This window comes from Homarus americanus, unplaced genomic scaffold (assembly GCF_018991925.1).
Source record: "Homarus americanus isolate GMGI-L3 unplaced genomic scaffold, GMGI_Hamer_2.0 scaffold22250, whole genome shotgun sequence".
NCBI classification, from domain to species: domain Eukaryota; kingdom Metazoa; phylum Arthropoda; class Malacostraca; order Decapoda; family Nephropidae; genus Homarus; species Homarus americanus.
The window spans coordinates 2,088,179-2,108,692 of NW_024741189.1; the positions used below are offsets into that span (position 1 = coordinate 2,088,179).

Consider the following 20,514-nt stretch of genomic DNA (forward strand, 5'->3'; position numbering starts at 1 on the left):
TGCTGTACAGTGTGGCTGAGAACTGTGTGTGTGTGTGTGTGCTGTGCAATTAATGGCCCAGGAACTTGTGTGTGTGTGTGTGTGTGTGCTGTACAGTGTGGCCCAGAACTGTGTGTGTGTGTGTGCTGTACAGTGTGGCTGGGGAACTGTGTGTGTGTGTGTGTGCTGTACAGGTGTGGCCAGAACTGTGTGTGTGTGTGTGTGTGTGCTGTACAGTGTGGCCAGAACTGTGTGTGTGTGTGTGTGCTGCTGTACAGTGTGGCCAGAACTGTGTGTGTGTGTGTGTGTGCTGTACAGTGTGGCCAGAACTGTGTGTGTGTGTGTGTGTGCTGTACAGTGTGGCCAGAACTGTGTGTGTGTGTGTGTGCTGTACAGTGTTGCCAGGTGTCCTCACACATGACTGTCCACCCACGAGACCCTTTTTTTAGTTAAACAAATTTATTGATAGTGGCAGTGAGAAGTGATACCTATGGGATCAATTGAAATAGAGACCGGGCCAACCGCCAGACTCACAATTAATATATAAGAGAAATATCAATAATATTAGGTTTTTTAACACTTACGTTAGTAGAAGAGATAGCTGGGCACACGGGGATGAGGGGTGGTTCCGAGGCAGAGGGCAGATTATTGGCCCTCACCTGTCTCTCTATCCACCACAGAGGCTAGCAGGGCCTCCTCGTCAAACCCCTCGAGGTCCACATCCTCACTATCACTGACTTGGGCTGGCTGTGGTGGTTGGCGGGTGAAGAACTCGGTGATGTGTTGTTGACGGCTAGCATTGATGGGCTTCATTCTCTCATTTAACTCGATGACTTCCTTCACACAAGCAAGTGTTAGTTTCTGCTCTTGTTGTTCTGTAACACCTCGCTGCTCACTGACGTCATCTTCCAACCTCTCGTCCACACTCACCTCAGGTTGCCTGATTACCTCCAGGATGTCGTCGGTGGTGATCTCGGAGAAGCCAGCAGCTCTAACACCTTGTGCAGCCTCTCTTGCATTCTCCAAAGCCACAGCAACAGACTGAGCCTCGCCAGCCACCGCTTGCCTCTGCCTCCCACCTGGGATACTGTGGGGTATGGGATGTTTGGTTCACACTCAGGATGGGATGGAGAAAGGAAACTCACAATGTGGCCTCTATATACATGTTGTATTGGATGTACAATGCAGCTTGGTGCTGGGAAGGCAGCATGGTTACAAGCGTGATGTAGAGAGAGCTGGTTGGTGAGGACGCTCAGAGAAGGACAGCTTGTGGGTCGCCATGCTCGCCAGCGGGAGAGAGGACCGCCAGGCAGGCGGAGGAGCGAGGACCGCCAGGCAGGCTGAGGTGTTGCTGGCTGGTTGGTGTAGGTAGAAAGAGAGCGAGATCACCACGAGGTCAGGTCTTAAATAGCGGGGGTAGGCGTGGCTTAGCAGTTGACCCCCGCTCCGTGGTGTATGGCGGCGCTGGTTGACCTAGACCACGAGGCATACACTGGGGAATTGGTGGGGTCGGCTAGGCAGCGACAAACAGCGTTTGTAGGGGAGAATTCCACTACAATACCCTCCAACACATGCCGCCACGCGTGCCGAATCGTTGCCACAGACAGCTGCCCCCATGCCTCCACCAAGAAATCAACAGCTTTCTTCACGTTAAACAGTTTCCAGAACTTCTTGACTCGCACTTCATGGTCAGCCAAATCTTGTTCGTGATCCTCGTCCTCGCTCTCTGTGCCACTCTCCAAGTTATGCAATTCATCCTCGGTGTTGGTGAATTGGTTCAGGAGCCGAAACTTCTTGGCGGAGAAAGCAGCCTTCACGTTGCAAATCAACTCCTGATCCATGGGCTGGATTAATGACTTGGTGTTAGCGGGAAGGAAGACCACTTTTACGTTGGGGTGACGATCCAGCAATAGGGGCGAGTGTCCTGGTGCGTTATCGAGGAGCAACAAAATGTTGAATGGAACACTATTTTGCGTGCAGAATTTCTTTACATCAGGAACGAAACAGTTGTCAAACCAGGAAAGGGACAGACCAGAGAACATCCACGCCTTCCTTGAGGTTAGCCAGTGGACATTTAACTTGCTCATGTCCATATTTTTGTATGCATACGGCTTGCGGGCTTTGTGGATGACAGCCAACTTCAGCTTAGCAGTGCCGGAGGCATTGGTGGTGAACAGTACGGTGATGAGCTCCTGCATTTTGCGCCCCCGACACTTGCTAGCAGACTTGACTACGAAGGTCTTTGATGGAAATTTCTTCCAGTACAACCCTGATTCATCCATATTGAACACTTGGTCGTCGGTGTACTGGCCTCCCTCCATAATTTTCCGTAAAAATGAGGGAAAATTCCTGGCGGCAGCCCGGTCGGCACTTGCTCCTACTCCGACTATCTCAATATTCGTGATCTTGTTGCGTCGTTTAAAACCTTGCAGCCACGTAGCGGAAGCACTGAAGGGCTTGGGCTCCGCAACACTCATTTTTCTTGCTACTGCTGTGTAGAGTTCCCGGGCGTAGCCCCGCAGTGTCCGAGTGTCGACCGCCTTGTTCCTTCTTGACTGACGAATAATGTAGCTTGCCAACAAACTCTCGGCCTTCAGCAGCACCTTATTTTGGCAATATTTCACCAGCGAGGCACCTACAGACTTGGTAATGTTCTTGTGATCATTGATTTTGCCGGCATACTTCTTGATAGTGCGGATCGTCGATTCATTCACTCCATATCGTCTGGCCAGATCCACCTGTCTCGTGCCTTTTTCTAACTCATGGACGATCTTGTACTTTACCTCACAGCTTAAGGCGCGTCGCACCTTCTTGGGCTTGGGGCGGCTTGGGCCAGGTAGTTCAGGGCGTCTCGTGGGTGGTGGGGGTCCAGCGGAAGCCATTGTGTAGAAAGAAAAAACAAAGCCGGTTCCTGGGCACGAGTGAGTATACGCAGGGACAGTGAGACTGACCCAGCAGTAGAGAGCGTGAGTGGTGGGGGTGGCAAGGATAACTGGACCAATTACAGCGCGCGGCGGAGGGGGTGCGTGGGAGGTAAGGATGCGTGGCCCATTCACAATCTGCGACGTCACCAGCGCGAGTCTGACGTCAGCCCCCAGCACCTTGCCCTGTCGCTTGCCGTGTATATGGTGACATTTACCGTGTAAATCATAATCATCTCTTCTGACAGGAGCACCTTAGCTTTCGTCTTTATTTAAAACATCTTCAGAAGCAACTGAATTACATGGACGGAGAGAGGCTTAAGTACACAGGGTGACCTTATTAAACATGAGGTCAGGTCATAATTATGACATCCACATAAACACACGTATGTATACATTTACTCATACACATACCTACACATATATACATAGCTTGATAAAATCACACGGGAAAATGGAAACAACGGAGTACCTTAGCTTTCGTCTTTATTCAAGACATCTTCAGAGGTCTCTGAAGATGTCTTGAATAAAGACGAAAGCTAAGGTACTCCGTTGTTTCCATTTTCCCGTGTGATTTTATCAAGATATATCTTATCCACGTTTTCATTGTGGATTTACATGAAATATATACATAGATCAGATTCATGTGGGTGATGTCACTGTTCACTGCCATGCAGGACAGTGTCATGATAGTGATGACGGCTAACCTGAAAACCTTAAGGATTCATATTACGCTCAAACGTCCACAAAACCTTCCGAGTCCCCCAGTGGAAACGTCCCCCGTTTTCTCTGTTTCCTTGATGACGTCATCGATAGGCCGTCTTTGTCTAAAGGGAACTTTGAATATAATACGCGGATTTCGTAGCAAGACGGTGTATGTTGGGACCTGTTGCCATCCAACCCCTTGTAAGCAATTTAATTTTGCTTTTGATAGCTCAGCCAGAGAATGGACATAAATTCACTAGAGTCGGTGCAGCGAAGAATGACAAAAATGATTCCGGGACTTAGAAACCTTCCATATCAGGATATGGTTAAAGAAACTTAACTTGCATTCGCTAGAAAGACGAAGAGTGCGGGGAGATATGATAGAAGTATTTAAGTGGGTGAAAGGAATCAATAAAGGGGATATAGATAAAGTTCTTATAATATCCGAGCAGGATAGGACTCGGAGCAACGGATTCAAGTTGGATAAGTTTAGGTTTGAGATAGGAAGAAACTGGTTCACAAATAGGGTGGTGGACGAGTGGAACAAGCTTAGCAACTTTGTAGTAAGTGCTGGAACTCTGGAAAGTTTCAAAAGGAGGCTAGACATATTCATGGATGATAGAGAGTGGTAGTGTCTCTCGACAGGAGCTGCCAAGCACAGGCCAACCGGCCTATTGCAGACTCCTTATTTTCTTATGAAACGGAGTTCATAGTCTCAGTTTCAACGTCAGAGTGTACAGTACATTAATTCATCGAAATAGAAGTAGGTGGACTCCCTGACCTATTTTGAGTGAGGGTGCCGCGGGCATTTCAACTGTTAGTAAGTGCTCGCCCCTTCACCCATACAGGTAGGCCATTCCACTCTGTGTTGTAATTCGCCCTTCTTTAAGTGATTTGACCCAATTGATAGTTGATTGTGCAAGTGTTACAGTAACGTAGTTGATATGCTCTGAGTGAAGTCATATTTACGTCTTTAACGTCCCCTGAAATGTGATGTCGTTGTCACTGTTAGTAAGTGCTCGCCCCTTCACCCATACAGGTCCCTAACGCAGCCTAGGCCGTGTCTGTAGCGTGGATGGTGTAGCCACTATGTCTGGGGGAGATGTCCGAGATCCAGTTACCTTCGTGAGACCCGACCATCAGACACTTCAGACTACCTATGGCCCCCATAGCTGGCTCGTCTGGCTATTTGTGTGGTGGGATTAATCCACAGGGATCAACAGAGTTCGTCGGAAAGTACCCCATAGTGGCAGGACCCCATGGCGGTTGCTTAATTATCACTCCTGACGACTGAGTGTTGTAGTGGCAGTTGCCCTGGTCTTTATGGTGCTAAGTGACTATAAGAGTTATGTCTTATTGAGTATGTCCACCCAGTAGTGGTGTGAGTATGTTGAGCCTGAGGGCATAGTACCAGATTTCGTCTGTTGGTACATATATTCTGTCTCCTACCTCCATATTAATGTTTAAATAAATTTTGTATTTGTATATTGTGTCTATTATTTACCTACAGTAGCTACCGTTATTTCTTCCCTATTACTTGATACTATCATTACATATACCCACGAGCCTCCTCTCGTCACGCTACCATTACCAATGATTATAAGTTTTAGAGTAAAAATAATTGTTACTGACACACAGTCCCTTATAACAGAGATTCGTACACAAAGAAATACATCATATTCATTGACAGTATATATAGGTCAGAGTGATGTTGTAACGACCACGGTCGGACATGTTATTTAGCGTAAAATCAGACGATTCATAATACGCTCAATAACCCACAAAACATGTAGCTATGCCTTCTTTATTGGGTCTCCCCTCTGAGGCGTCCGTTTTCTCATCGCTTCAAGACGCCTGAGTCCTCTGTTTTTCCATTTTCTCTGACTTCCTGAAACCAACCTCTCTATAAAGTAAATCTGAAGGTGAGAGAGAACAACATTGTTTTGAGTCAACGTAAATGTGTCTGATTACAGTTAAAGCATACAAGATCCTGTGTGAGTGATGTTGAAAGCTTTAACTGCCTTTATTGTTCGTAACACTTGTTAAGTGATTGTCGAGTCTGCCAGTAGGAATGTAAACTTTTATCCTCTTCGCCACTGATCGGCTTGTTAGCCGCTTGGGCGATCGGTCACGTCTCTTTTCATTGGAAAATATAAGCAGAGAAATATTAGAGTAACTTATATTAGAATATAAGCAAGGATGTATAAGAATAAGAATATATATAAAGTATTGAAGAATAAAAGGACTAAGTCTGAAATAATATGAAGTCAGGAAATCGCGCACTTACAATGTGGGTGAAGTTGTGGGGTATGAGATGTTTGGTTCACACTCAGGATGGGATGGAGAAAGGAAACTCACAATGTGCTCTCTGTATACATGTTGTATTGGATGTACAATGCAGCTTGGTGCTGGGAAGGCAGCATGGTTACAAGCGTGATGTAGAGAGAGCTGGTTGGTGAGGGTGCTCAGAGGAGGACCAGCTTGTGGGTCGCCATGCTCGCCGGCGGGAGCGAGGGCCGCAAGGCAGGAGGAGGTGTTGCTTGCTGGTTGGTGTAGGTAGAAAGAGAGAGTGGTCACCACGAGGTCAGGTCTTATATAGCGGGGGTAGGCGTGGCATAATAGTTGACCCCCGCTCCGTGAAGTATGGCGGCGCTGGTTGACCTAGACCACGAGGCATACACTGGGGAATTGGTGGGGTCGGCTACTCAGCGACAAACAGCGTTTGTAGGGGAGGAATCCACTACAATGTCACTGTTCGCTGCCATGCAAGACAGTGGTTCATATACATTGGAAGTCATATTCTAATTGAAGACTAATCAGTGTGGGCTAGCAGATTTGGGATAAACAGCAAGAATGTCCCTAAGCACTTGTCATCCCATTCAATTTTTTGTTTTTTACTTTTATCCTCTTCGCCACTGATTGGCTCGTTAGCCGGTTGGGCGATCGGTCAAGTCTCTGTTACACACTGTTGGCAAGTACTGGGCATGTACCGGCTCCTGAATGTACTTGAACCTGCTCCAGTGTTGGTCAAGTCTGGTGTTGAAAGAGCTCACACTCGGTGCCGTCACAACACTCCCCAGCAGATTGTTCCAAAAGTTAACATTTCTCTCTCCGAAAAAGTTTGCCCTCACAGTTATCTGGACTTTTTTTTTTTTTTTCAACCTTGGCGGACGCCCGCCCGTCCGCCAGTTTCAGGTACGTACACTTGACTGAGTAGTGCCCTCTGAGATGTTTATACACTTCAATTAAGTCATCCCTTTCCTGTCTGTAGTTGCAGGTGTTCTAATCTCTCTGGGTAGCTGAGGTGCCGTAGTGAGTTAACGGGGGATCGGCTAGTCAGCGACACACGGCGTTTGTAGGAGAGGAATCCATTACAATACTCCCCCTTCCCTCCGGGCAGTGCAGGAGACTTGTTGTCGGCAGGGTTGTATCCCACATGCGAGACATAACGGGCGGGGGTGTGGATGAGCCGGCCGCTACGGGAGACGACTGTCTCGAGACACGAGACCTGTGGGAGAAGTAGAGGGAGGACTAGGTGTGAGGATAAGAGAAGGTTTTACAGGTGAGGAATGTGGTGCTTCTCTCGCAGTGGGTACACAGTCCTCAGTGGGGTGTCTGGGTCCGCGTCAGGAGCAGGGGCCACGTCGGGAGGAGGGTCCATCATCCGTCCATGACAGCAGGATGGTGCAAGACAGGCGCAGTGGGTACCTGAGGAAGAAAAGAGGGTGCCCAGAAATGTTGTGGGCGAGGTGGTGCTGCAAGGGGCAATTGTGGGCAGACTGGCAGAGGAGGTGCGGGATGAAGGTGTTCAGGGCAGTGGGAAGGCTGGCGTGGGGTACATACATACATACTAATATATATATATATATATATATATATATATATATATATATATATATATATATATATATATATATATATATATATAGTTACGCCGTCTCTTAATTTACTTAAATATCCAGGTTCTAGGCGTAACCAAACAAAAAAAAGTGAAGTAAATTAAAAGGGAATAAAAATAAATAAAGTAAACCTTTAAGAATTTAATTAATTAAATATTAACACAATAAAGAGCCTCGTAGGCTGTCACAACAAATTGATTCACCATCGAAACTTTTAAGACACAAATGATACTAAACATCGAAACATCAAAAGAATAAAAATAAAGCATTGGATTACGTTAACACTGCATAAACATACAAAACTAACACTGAAATTAACTAACGTGAAACAACACTGAATTACTTAAATGTAACGAAGCAAATACTGATGGACACAAATAGAGACATAAATAGGTACTCACATAGATATACCACATTGGTGGCGACAGGAACAACACAAATAAATTAAGTATAAGTAACAGGTGACGAGTGTCACTCAAAGGATGTGAACTGTATGACAAGAGGACTGAACTGACTGGTGGGTCCTATATATAAGGTCGGCTCCCGCCACGCGACCCGCCGGTGGGTCGTTTAACGATGCAGATGGTCGTTAGAGAACAAATAATGCTGGTTACAATACAAAATAAAGAAATAAGATGGGCTTGAACAAATAATGACAGTTAAAACCTTAACAGCACAGGGTAAGGTGACTAGATTATATCATAGTAAATTTAACACATCATTACAGGAATAATATGGAGCAACATGGGAGCATGTTATATAAAAAAAATAGAAAAATACGACACGGTCGTAACAATATATATATATATATATATATATATATATATATATATATATATATATATATATATATATATATATATATATATATATATATATATATATATATATATATATATATATATATATATATATATATATATATATATATATATATATATATATATATATATATATATATATATATATATATATATATATATATATATATATATATATATATATATATTCGAATTCATCTTTTATTACCCATATAATTTAATTTCGCCATATTAATATTCAATAAGAGTTGCTAATTTAACTTGTGTTCCCTGAGGCCATTGTTCCCGGGGTGACACGTCGTCGTCTGCACGGTCGGTGAAACACCTTTAACACTTCTGTCGTCATTAAATATTTCGCCTATTAAACCCTCCTCATTGTACAATAATCTGTAATAAAATATGATAATATGATACCAAAGTTATTTAAATATTATTGTTAATTCTTACACAGTGGTGGATATTGAAGATGAGGGTGATGGTAAAGATGTGGTGCCTGAGACGGAGGAGAGAGTGACAGACGAGAGGCGACGATGGCGGACGGTGGAGTCGAGGAAGCTATCCAGGCACCCATCCTGGACAATGTGACGGAGGCGGCGACCAACGGCACAGGCAAGGTGCCCTCCACACCCGAGGGGATGGCCCTGGCCTACGGCAGCCTGGTGGTCATGGCTCTCATCCCAATCTTCTGCGGCGCCTTCAGATCTGTGAAGCATCAACAGCAGCAGAAGGTAAACAGCTGCTCCTGTAGGTGCTGGCCTGCCACAGCTCTAGTTACTGTGGTTGGTGTATTAATATAGGGAGGTTAGCGTCTGTACGGCTGTCCCAGGATATATATATATATGTGTGAGTGACGTGGAGGTCTGTTGTACTATTTCTTGTTATTTATTGAGGTAATTGGCACAGGTGTGTTGGCACAGGTGTGATTAACGGCTTCACCTTAAAACAGACTCTTAAGTGTCTTTATTAATGAAATCTTTTCTTTATGTACAAAGTTGTTACTGCAATTTTACCAATATTTTTATACTTAAATCAGACCCTTGAGTGAAGTAGTGACAGTGACCCTCACACTTGCTGTTCTCTGTATGTTTCCCTCTACAAATTGTTATGTAACTTGAGGGATATTTATAATGATGTCATCCAGAGTACAGTATGGGGTCATAATAGCCTGTCCTTGAAATATTCCCAAACAAAGAAGTCTGGTGATGGAGGCAGAAGAGTTGGTGGCACCATCATCTTGTGCTTCTGTAAGGCAGTGTACAGTAGCTGATGGTGGAGCAGGCAGTTAGCACCAGAAGGACTTTATGGAATTACACCAAATTTTCAGGGAATGTTCATATGTTAGTGAACAAGAAAATTGAAACAATAATGCACAGAACCTATTAGAGCCTTACCTAACCCACTAACCTGAGCATTGGCTTTAAGATTTTCTTACTTATTATCATTGTCTAAAATGTGCTGAATAATGCAGCAGCCAGCCACTGTACATCCATCTCACACAGATATCATCGTCCAACTGGCTGTGAACGCTGATTAGTGCATGGGTATTACGTCACATTAGCACTCACGGTAATTGGTCAAATATAAAATATAAATAAATCGAAAACTATAAATTTCCAATGGAAATGTTAGAGGATAAATTATTTTTATTCTCTTCTCTCTCTCTTCATATATGACTCAATATTCAGTTAGCTGGTGGCAACCTCTAAATATTACCCGTCATAATTACGGTAAATAATTTGAATTTCTTTGGTTACGAAGGACGTACGGACGTGAAATTATTGCCATGTGATCAGTGTTCACTGTTTTTACCCTGTTATTTCCCTCTTCTTTCGTGCCCACCAACAGGTAATTTATGATCAGAAGGACAGACTAAAGGTAAAAACAATACTACAATGTTGTTGTTTTGATTACATTACTCGGTATGACCCAAACAACAACTGTGGAAAATATGAACGAACTAAATCGATGCATTCGGGTGTTAACCATCTGCTGCACCTTTACCCAGATAAGTCAATGAACTGTTGGTGAGCATCGTCAATATTTTATTCCAACCTCATAAGAACACGGCAAGAGAATCACTAAAACAGATAAAATTAACCTAAACAAATCCAACCTAACCTAACCCATCTAACCATAATCCAACCTAACCCAATGTAACCTAACCTAACCCATCTAACCAAAATCTAACCTAACCCAATGAAATCTAACCAAAATCCAACCTAACCCAATGTAATCTAACCAAATCCAACCTAACCTCCTTTACCACTGATACAAACACTTACTGTAATTATAACACAAGGTACTGTAGCTGATGCCTGTATTAATAGTCAGGTTTATATGATGGCAGTCCTCCATGAGTGGCCTCGGATTATTTAGTGAGATAGAGGCCGAGATTATTTGCCAATTAAAGAATATCTATTTAGTAGTATTGTATTGTACTGAAATTTGATGATAAAATTAAGGGGTTAGAGCCCCAAATTCACCTAACAATGCTTAAAATGTTTACTATGGGGATAAAAACAGTCACAATACTGTAGTATATACATAAACCTGCCTCTCACTGACCCATCGTCCCTCAAATTCAACTTTAATGATGGATGAAGGTTGTCCACATTAACCAGCAACTTAAGGACAGTTTTCATAGGAAGATAAATGCTTTTCTACCTCATGAAAACTCCCAAAGATGGGAAGGAAGAAGTTTTTCCAAATATTTTCACTATTTTTCTCTGAATGAAAACAAAATCCGTCCTGGATTTAAACATTGGTTGTGTTGTGGCGGCCGTGTGTATGTTTGAGGCAGAAATTGTTTTTTCTGAGGTTGTGCAGTTGTCATCCAGTACAGTGGTCCTCGGTTAACGAACACAATTCATTTCAGAAGGTCATTTGTTAACCAAAACCATTGTTTCAATGGGATTTTGGGTAATTGGTTCCAGCTCACCAAAAATTACATACAAACTAAAAATAAATGCAGTAAAGTACACTTACTTTGAGATGTGCATGTAGAAGGCTCCTGGTTGATGATGATGAGAATTAGAAGTGGGGGTGGAGGAGAAGGGAGAAGAGAAGGAAGTGGGGGTGGAAGAGAAATCACCCCATGCTTGATGCCGTCATTTCACCAATAAAATTTTAAGTTCACTTGGTGTAATTCAAGATTATTTTCTTTAAATCAACACTGCACTGCACTATATATTGTCAAAATGTAAAATAAATTTCAGAATGACCAATAATTGTACTGTAAAATTAGTTTATGTTCAAGAGAGCCTCAAGCAAGATGCTTCCTCCACTGAGCAGAGACACAACTGGCGCCATTCTGGGCGAGTCAAGTGGCTGTTTGGCGCGCTAAAAACTAGTTCCCTGTACTTCAATTATGTTAAATAATTGTCAAAATGACTAAAAAATTTAATATATGAATTGGAAAATTATTGAATAGTACAACCTTTTTGATATTTACTCAAATGGTAACGAATTTAAGCCCTAAAATCGATTACTGTATTGGCGGACTAATACTACAGCAGACGAAAGCAGGCGAAAACATGTTGGGAAAAATTCGTAAGGAATTCGTTAACTGAATTGAACATTCTTATGGAAGGTAATTCGTTAACCGAGGGATCACTGTACTGTGTGTACAACTGACCTAGTTCCTGATGTTGCAGGTCTGCCTGTGTCAACATAACTGCTGTATAATAATGGTGTTTCCTGGGCACCTGAATAAACCTCAAATTAATTTATGGGTTTCTTGCTTCCTCCTCTATCATTTGACCACTTTTAACACCACAACCAACCATCATCTGTGGCAGCCTCCCCAGTGAGTTGCACTGCATAGCTTGATGAAGTAATGAAGCCAGCCTTGGTTTACTAGCAGGCTTGTCATCTCAAGCTGCTGTACTGTACTTTACCAAGCTTAAATTTTCATTGCCTCAGCCAGAATATAGATCATTTAGCGCAGCTCTGTGTTGCTGCATGTTAACTGTCCAGATCTTCAAAGGGGGTATGCCCATTTTGTCACCAACCTGTTTTGTCACAGTGTTCATTCCCATCAATATACACAGGAAAATAACTGTTGCTTAAGAACATAAGAACATAAGAAAATAAGGAGTCTGCAATAGGCCGGTTGGCCTGTGCATGGCAGCTCCTGTCGAGAGTTACTACCACTCTCTATCATCCATGAATCTATCTAGCCTCCTTTTGAAACTTTCCAGAGACAATATTGTGGTGAAAGACTAAAATAAAAATATTGTTAATATGCCTGCAATCATCTCACTTAAACAGCATGTGAAAGACACGACAGGCTATGTGGCCCCGTAATATTTACCAATGGTTAATCAAAGCGCCTAGTTTACAAAATTGTATTACGAAATTATGCTTCGGCATAATATATTGGATCATTCAAGCATCTCACTGAGACAATTATTAAAGACGAAAATAAAAACGTTATTAGGTACTCATGAAAGCATCTTACTTAAACAATTTATTAAAGACTAAAACAAAATTATTTATTTTTTAATACGTCTGTAATTATCTCACTTAAAATGTGAAAGACTAAAATTTACTCATGCAATCTTGGCAGAAGACAATGACAATTTTTTTAGGAAATTAGAAGTGGTTATATTAGTCTTCATATTAATCCCACAGCTTCCAGAGGTGATCTTGCTTGTCATGATTTGCTTTTCTTGTGCTCGATTTTAGCTTGTGCTCAGCAACTAGTTGTAATTGCAAATCAACCATTGAGGGTTTCTCTGTGAAGAAAGGGGTAGAGCAAGATTGTTCGTTGCTGCTCGCTGGTTTATGCGCTGGTGCCAAATCACCTTCATTTGTTCTGTATTTGTTTATTTACCATTGTATAATAATTTTCTTTATTAAATGATTGATATTCATGTATAGTAATAATATCATCACAATACTCTTCAAGTCGTCTGTATACATGTGTAATTTCTATTCTTGTAAATTAATAACTTACAATTTGTCACTAATACCGGCGACTTTTAGTGGTGACAAAATGGAGTGTATCCCTTCACAGTAACCTCCGTGTTTGGCTCCTGTACAGTGATGAGCTCAAATGCTGGATGGTCTTGGATGTCTATGTATAATGTTGTACCAATTGTGCCAGCCTTCAGTCTGATACTGTACTGTACTCTACTTTGCTTTCATTAACCAGCTTGTTCATGCCACAATTGAGGTACTTCACAGTCAAGGTCATTTAAAATTTAAATTTTCTTGTCCAAATAAAATATCTGTTCTCTTTTTCTCACTTGAACTAACTGGAATAAGAAACAGCTGTTGAGCATTTAGACTCCTTGGTAAGTGGTGCATGTGGTAAACTTAAGAGGAATTATGGGAGTACACGTACTGTACTGTACTGTAAGAGGAAGTGTATTTAACATTGACTCAACACTAGCTGAGTGATGTAGTGCCTGCAGCTGGGGAAGTGTACACATACAAGTAGTTGTGTTGGTGCAGCAGTTGATTTAGAATGTTTTCAGCCTGGCTTCATTACCAGGACAGTACCCCCTAAGAGGTCTAAATACAGTAAGTCCTCGCTTAACGCTGGGGTTACGTTCCTAAAATTGCGACGTTATGCGAAACAACGTTAAGCGGATCAATTTTCCCTGTAAGAAATAGATAAAATACAGGATTTACTTTCCCCAGCCTCCCTTTGACCCATGAAAAAAGTTATATATACAGAAAATCATTGCTATTTCTATAGAAAATAATGCATGCATATACAACTACTGTACTGTACAATACTGTACTGCACAGTACAGTATTGTACTGTACTGTACTGTACTGAATTGCACTGTACTGTACTTACTCTTTACTGTACTGTACTGTATTCTTTACTGTACTGTACTCTTTACTGTACTGCACTGTACTATACTGTTTATTGTACTGTGCTCTTTACTGCACTGTACTGTACAGTATAGTCTGGATTTATGCGGTCAATTGAACCCGTGGAGGTCTGCGTAAAACGAGAAACGCGTTAATGAAACAACATAACATATGGGATTAATTGAAATAGAGACTGGGCCGACCCCCAAACTCCACTTTTTCCGACACAATCCGTACGTTGTAGTAAAAATAACATCTTAATTTTATGATGGTATGCACACCCAATTAATAATTAAGAGAAATATCAATATTATTAGGTTTTTTAACGCCTAGGTCAGTAGAAAAGATGGCTGGGCAAACGGGATGGGGGGTTGGTTCCGAGGCAGAGGGTAGATTATTGGCCCTCACCTGTATCACTTGTATCACTATCCACCACAGAGGCTTGCAGGGCCTTTGTGTTCCAACCCTTCAAAGTCCATATCCTCACTATCACTGACTTGGGCCAGCTGTGGTGGGTGGCGGGTGAAGAACTCGGTAATGTTTTGATGATGGGGCGACCTTGTGCGCACCCTGCCTGCGCCGCTTCCCACGTAAATGACCAAACGCGCTAACCAAAACCGCGTAAATCCAGACTATATTGTACTGCACTGCACTGGACTGTTTACTGTACTATACTCTTTACTGTACTGCACTGTACTGTACTGTTTACTGTACTGTACTCTTTACTGTATTGTACTCTTTACTGCACTGTACAGTTTACTTAACACAGTACAGTATACCTAACAGTACAGTATACTTAACACAGTACAGTATACTTAACGCAGTACAGTATACTTGACACAGTACAGTATACTTGACACAGTACAGTATACTTGACACAGTACAGTATACTTGACACAGTACAGTATACTTAGCACAGTACAGTATACTTAGCACAGTACAGTATACTTAACACACTACATTATACTTAACACAGTACAGTATACTTAACACAGTAGTACAGTATACTTAACACAGTACAGTATACTTAACGCAGTATAGTATAGTTAATGCAGTACAGTATACTTAACACAGTAGTACAGTATACTGAACACAGTAGTACAGTATACTTAACACAGTACAGTGGGGTATGCTATAACGAATGGATCCTACTACGAATATTCCTATAACGAACGGTTTTACCTATAAAATTGAGAATGCTATAACGAACGGAACTCCTACAACGAACATTATTTAAATTTTTTTTTTTCTAATTTATTGTTTTTTTTATTACAAATATTAATGATATTCTTTATTTCAGGGGTTTAGATGCATATTTATGCACTTTTTTACAATTTTATATTATATTATTCAGTGTTAAGTTGTTGTATTTGGGGGCCTGGAACGGATTAATCCTATAACGAACGAATGCTATAACGAACAAGGAACTAGAACCAATTAGATTCGTTATAGCATACCCCACTGTATACTTAACACAGTACAGTGTACTTAACACAGTAGTACAGTGTACTTAACACAGTAGTACAGTGTACTTAACACAGTAGTACAGTGTACTTAACACAGCAGTACAGTATACTTAACACAGTACAGTATACTTAACACAGTACAGTATACTTAACTCAGTAGTACAGTACACTTAACACAGTAGTACAGTATACTTAATGCAGTACAGTATACTTAACACAGTACAGTATACTTAACACAGTACAGTATACTTAACACAGTACAGTGTACTTAACACAGTACAGTGTACTTAAAACAGTACAGTATGTTTAACAAAGTACAGTATACTTAACAGTACAGTATACTTAACACAGTAGTACAGTATACTTAACACAGTAGTATAATATACTTAACACAGTAGTACAGTATACTTAACACAGTACAGTGTACTTAACACAGTACAGTATGTTTAACACAGTACAGTATACTTAACACGGTAGTACAGTATACTTAACACAGTACAGTATACTTAACACAGTACAGTATACTTAACACAGTGCAGTATATTTAACACAGTACAGTATAATTAACACAGTACAGTATACTTAACACAGTAGTACAGTATACTTAACACAGTAGTACAGTATACTTAACACAGTACAATGTACTTAACACAGTACAGTATATTTAACACAGTACAGTATACTTAACTCAGTAGTACAGTATACTTAACTCAGTAGTACAGTACACTTAACACAGTAGTACAGTATACTTAACACAGTACAGTATACTTAACACAGTACAGTATACTTAACACAGTACAGTATATTTAACACAGTACAGTATAATTAACTCAGTACAGTATATTTAACACAGTACAGTATAATTAACACAGTACAGTATACTTAACACAGTAGTACAGTATACTTAACACAGTAGTACAGTATACTTAACACAGTACAATATACTTAACACAGTACAGTATACTTAACACAGTACAGTATATTTAACACTACAATATACTTAACACAGTACAATATACCTAACACAGTAGTACAGTATACTTAACACAGTAGTACAGTATACTTAACACAGTAGTACAGTATACTTAACACAGTAGTACAGTATACTTAACACAGTAGTACAGTATACTTAACACAGTACAGTATACTTAACACAGTACAGTATACTTAACACAGTACAGTATATTTAACACAGTACAGTATAATTAACACAGTACAGTATATTTAACACAGTACAGTATAATTAACACAGTACAGTATACTTAACACAGTAGTACAGTATACTTAACACAGTACAATATACCTAACACAGTAGTACAATATTCTTAACACAGTAGTACAATATTCTTAACACAGTAGTACAGTATACTTAACACAGTAGTACAGTATACTTAACACAGTAGTACAGTATACTTCACACAGTAGTACAGTATACTTCACACAGTAGTACAGTATACTTAGCACAGTAGTACAGTATACTTAGCACAGCACAGTAGTACAGTATGCTTTATACAGTAGTACAGTATACTTAGTACACGGTAGTACAGTATACTTAACACGGTAGTACAGTATACTTAATACGGTAGTACAGTATACTTAACACAGTACAGTATACTTAACACAGTAGTACAGTATACTTAACACAGTAAAGAATACTTAACACAGTAGTACAGTATACTTAACACAGTAGTACAGTATTCTTAACACAGTACAGTATACTTTACACAGTACAGTATATTTAACACAGTACAGTATACTTAACACAGTACAGTATACTTAACACAGTAGTACAGTACTCTTAACACAGTACAGTATTCTTAACACAGTACAGTATACTTAACACAGTACAGTATACTTAACACAGTACAGTATACTTAACACAGTAGTACAGTATTCTTAACAGTACAGTATACTTAACACAGTACAGTATACTTGACACAGTAGTACAGTATACTTAACACAGTAGTACAGTATTCTTAACCTGCAGTACGGTATGTAACCACATTGGTACAATTATACTTAGCACGAACACAGTGTGTAACACAATTTGGTATACTTAACTTTACAGTAGTACAGTTATACTTAACACAGTAGTACAGTATTCTTAACACAGTACAGTATACTTAACACAGTAGTACAGTACTCTTAACACAGTACAGTATACTTAACACAGTACAGTATACTTAACACAGTAGTACAGTATACTTAACACAGTACAGTATACTTAACACAGTAGTACAGTATACTTAACACAGTAGTACAGTATTCTTAACACAGTACAGTATACTTAACACAGTAGTACAGTATACTTAACACAGTAGTACAGTATTCGTAACACAGTACAGTATACTTAACACAGTACAGTATTCTTAACACAGTACAGTATACTTAACACAGTACAGTATACTTGACACAGTAGTACAGTATACTTAACACAGTAGTACAGTATTCTTAACAGTACAGTATACTTAACACAGTACAGTATACTTGACACAGTAGTACAGTATACTTAACACAGTAGTGCAGTATTCTTAACACAGTACAGTATACTTAACACAGTAGTACAGTATACTTAGCACAGTACAGTATACTTAACACAGTACAGTATGCTAAACACAGTACAGTATACTTAACACAGTACAGTATGCTTAACACAGTACAGTATACTTTACACAGTACAGTATACTTTACACAGTAGTACAGTATACTTTACACAGTAGTACAGTATGCTTAACACAGTACAGTATACTTAACACAGTAGTACAGTATACTTAACACAGTAGTACAGTATACTTAGCACAGTACAGTATGCTTAACACAGTACAGTATACTTAACACAGCACAGTATACTTAACACAGTAGTACAGTATTCTTAACACAGTACAGTATGCTTAACACCAGTGGTGCAATTATGCTTAACACAGTAGTACAGTATGTAACACGGTACGGTGTAACAACACAGTATAGTATACTTAACACAGTACAGTATACTTAACACAGTACAGTATTCTTAACACAGTACAGTATACTTAACACAGTAGTACAGTATACTTAACACAGTACAGTATACTTAGCACAGTACAGTATACTTAGCACAGTACAGTATACTTAGCACAGTACAGTATGCTTAACACAGTACAGTATACTTAACACAGTAGTACAGTATACTTAACACAGTACAGTATGCTTAACACAGTATAGTATACTTAACACAGTACAGTATAATTAACACAGTACAGTATACTTAACACAGTACAGTATATAACACAGTACAATATATAACACATGCAAATGTACTAACACAGTACAATATGTAACACAGTACAATCTATACTTAACACACAGTAGTGCAATAGCAGCACCAGAACGGTATGTAACACAGTGCAGTATGCTTAACACGGTACAATTCGTAACCCAGCACAGTGGTACAGTATGTAACACAGTACAGTATACTTAACGCAATCAGTACCAGTATACTTAACACAGTAGTACAGTATTGCTAACTGAACAGTATACTTAACACATTAGTACAGTATTCTTAACCCAGTACAGTATATAGCACAGTACAGTATACTTAACACATTATAGTATACTTAACACAGTAATTACTATAAACATTCTTAACACAGTACAGTATACTTAACACAGTACAGTATACTTAACACAGTACAGTATGCTTAACACAGTATAGTATACTTAACACAGTAGTACAGTATTCTTAACACAGTACAGTATACTTAACACAGTAGTTCAGTATACTTAACACAGTACAGTATACTTAACACAGTACAGTATACTTAACACAGTATAGTATACTTAACACAGTAGTACAGTATTCTTAACATAGTACAGTATACTTAACACAGTACAGTATACTTAACACAGTTCAGTATACTTAACACAGTACAGTATACTTAACACAGTACAGTATACTTAACACAGTACAGTATGCTTAACACAGTATAGTATACTTAACACAGTAGTACAGTATTCTTAACACAGTACAGTATACTTAACACAGTACAGTATACTTAACACAGTACAGTATGCTTAACACAGTATAGTATACTTAACACAGTAGTACAGTATTCTTAACACAGTACAGTATACTTAACACAGTAGTACAGTATACTTAACACAGTACAGTATACTTAACACAGTACAGTATACTTAACACAGTACAGTATACTTAACACAGTAGTACAGTATACTTAGCACAGTACAGTATACTTAACACAGTACAGTATACTTAACACAGTACAGTATGCTTAACACAGTACAGTATACTTAACACAGTACAGTATGCTTAACACAGTATAGTATACTTAACACAGTACAGTATTCTTAACACAGTAGTACAGTATTTTTAACACAGTACAGTATACTTTACACAGTACAGTATATTTAACACAGTACAGTGTACTTAACACAGTACAGTATGCTTAACACAGTATAGTATACTTAACACAGTACAGTATACTTAACACAGTACAGTATACTTAACACAGTACAGTATTCTTAACACAGTACAGCATACTTAACACAGTAGTACAGTATTCTTAACACAGTACAGTATACTTAAAACAGTACAGTATACTTAACACAGTGCAGTATTCTTAACACAGTACAGTATACTTAACACAGTAGTACAGTATTCTTAACACAGTACAGTATACTTAACACAGTACAGTATACTTAACACAGTACAGTATGCTTAACACAGTATAGTATACTTAACACAGTAGTACAGTATACTTAACACAGTAGTACAGTATTCTTAACACAGTACAGTATACTTAACACAGTATAGTATGCTTAACACAGTAGTACAGTATTCTTAACACAGTACAGTATACTTAACCCAGTATAGTATACTTAACACAGTAGTACAGTATTC

The 20,514-nt window shown here is 39.7% G+C and overlaps 1 protein-coding gene across 1 annotated transcript in view; it reads left to right on the top strand.

Annotated features, from left to right (window-relative positions):
* The first annotated feature begins 8,647 nt into the window (after window positions 1-8,647).
* Window positions 8,648-20,514, top strand: part of LOC121875607 (minor histocompatibility antigen H13-like) — a 28,419-nt gene continuing 16,552 nt past the window's right edge. The window contains exon 1 of the mRNA XM_042380189.1: window positions 8,648-9,053. Within this exon, the coding sequence (XP_042236123.1) occupies window positions 8,856-9,053 (198 nt within the window). The 5' untranslated portion in view covers window positions 8,648-8,855. The remainder of the gene's footprint in view (window positions 9,054-20,514) is intronic.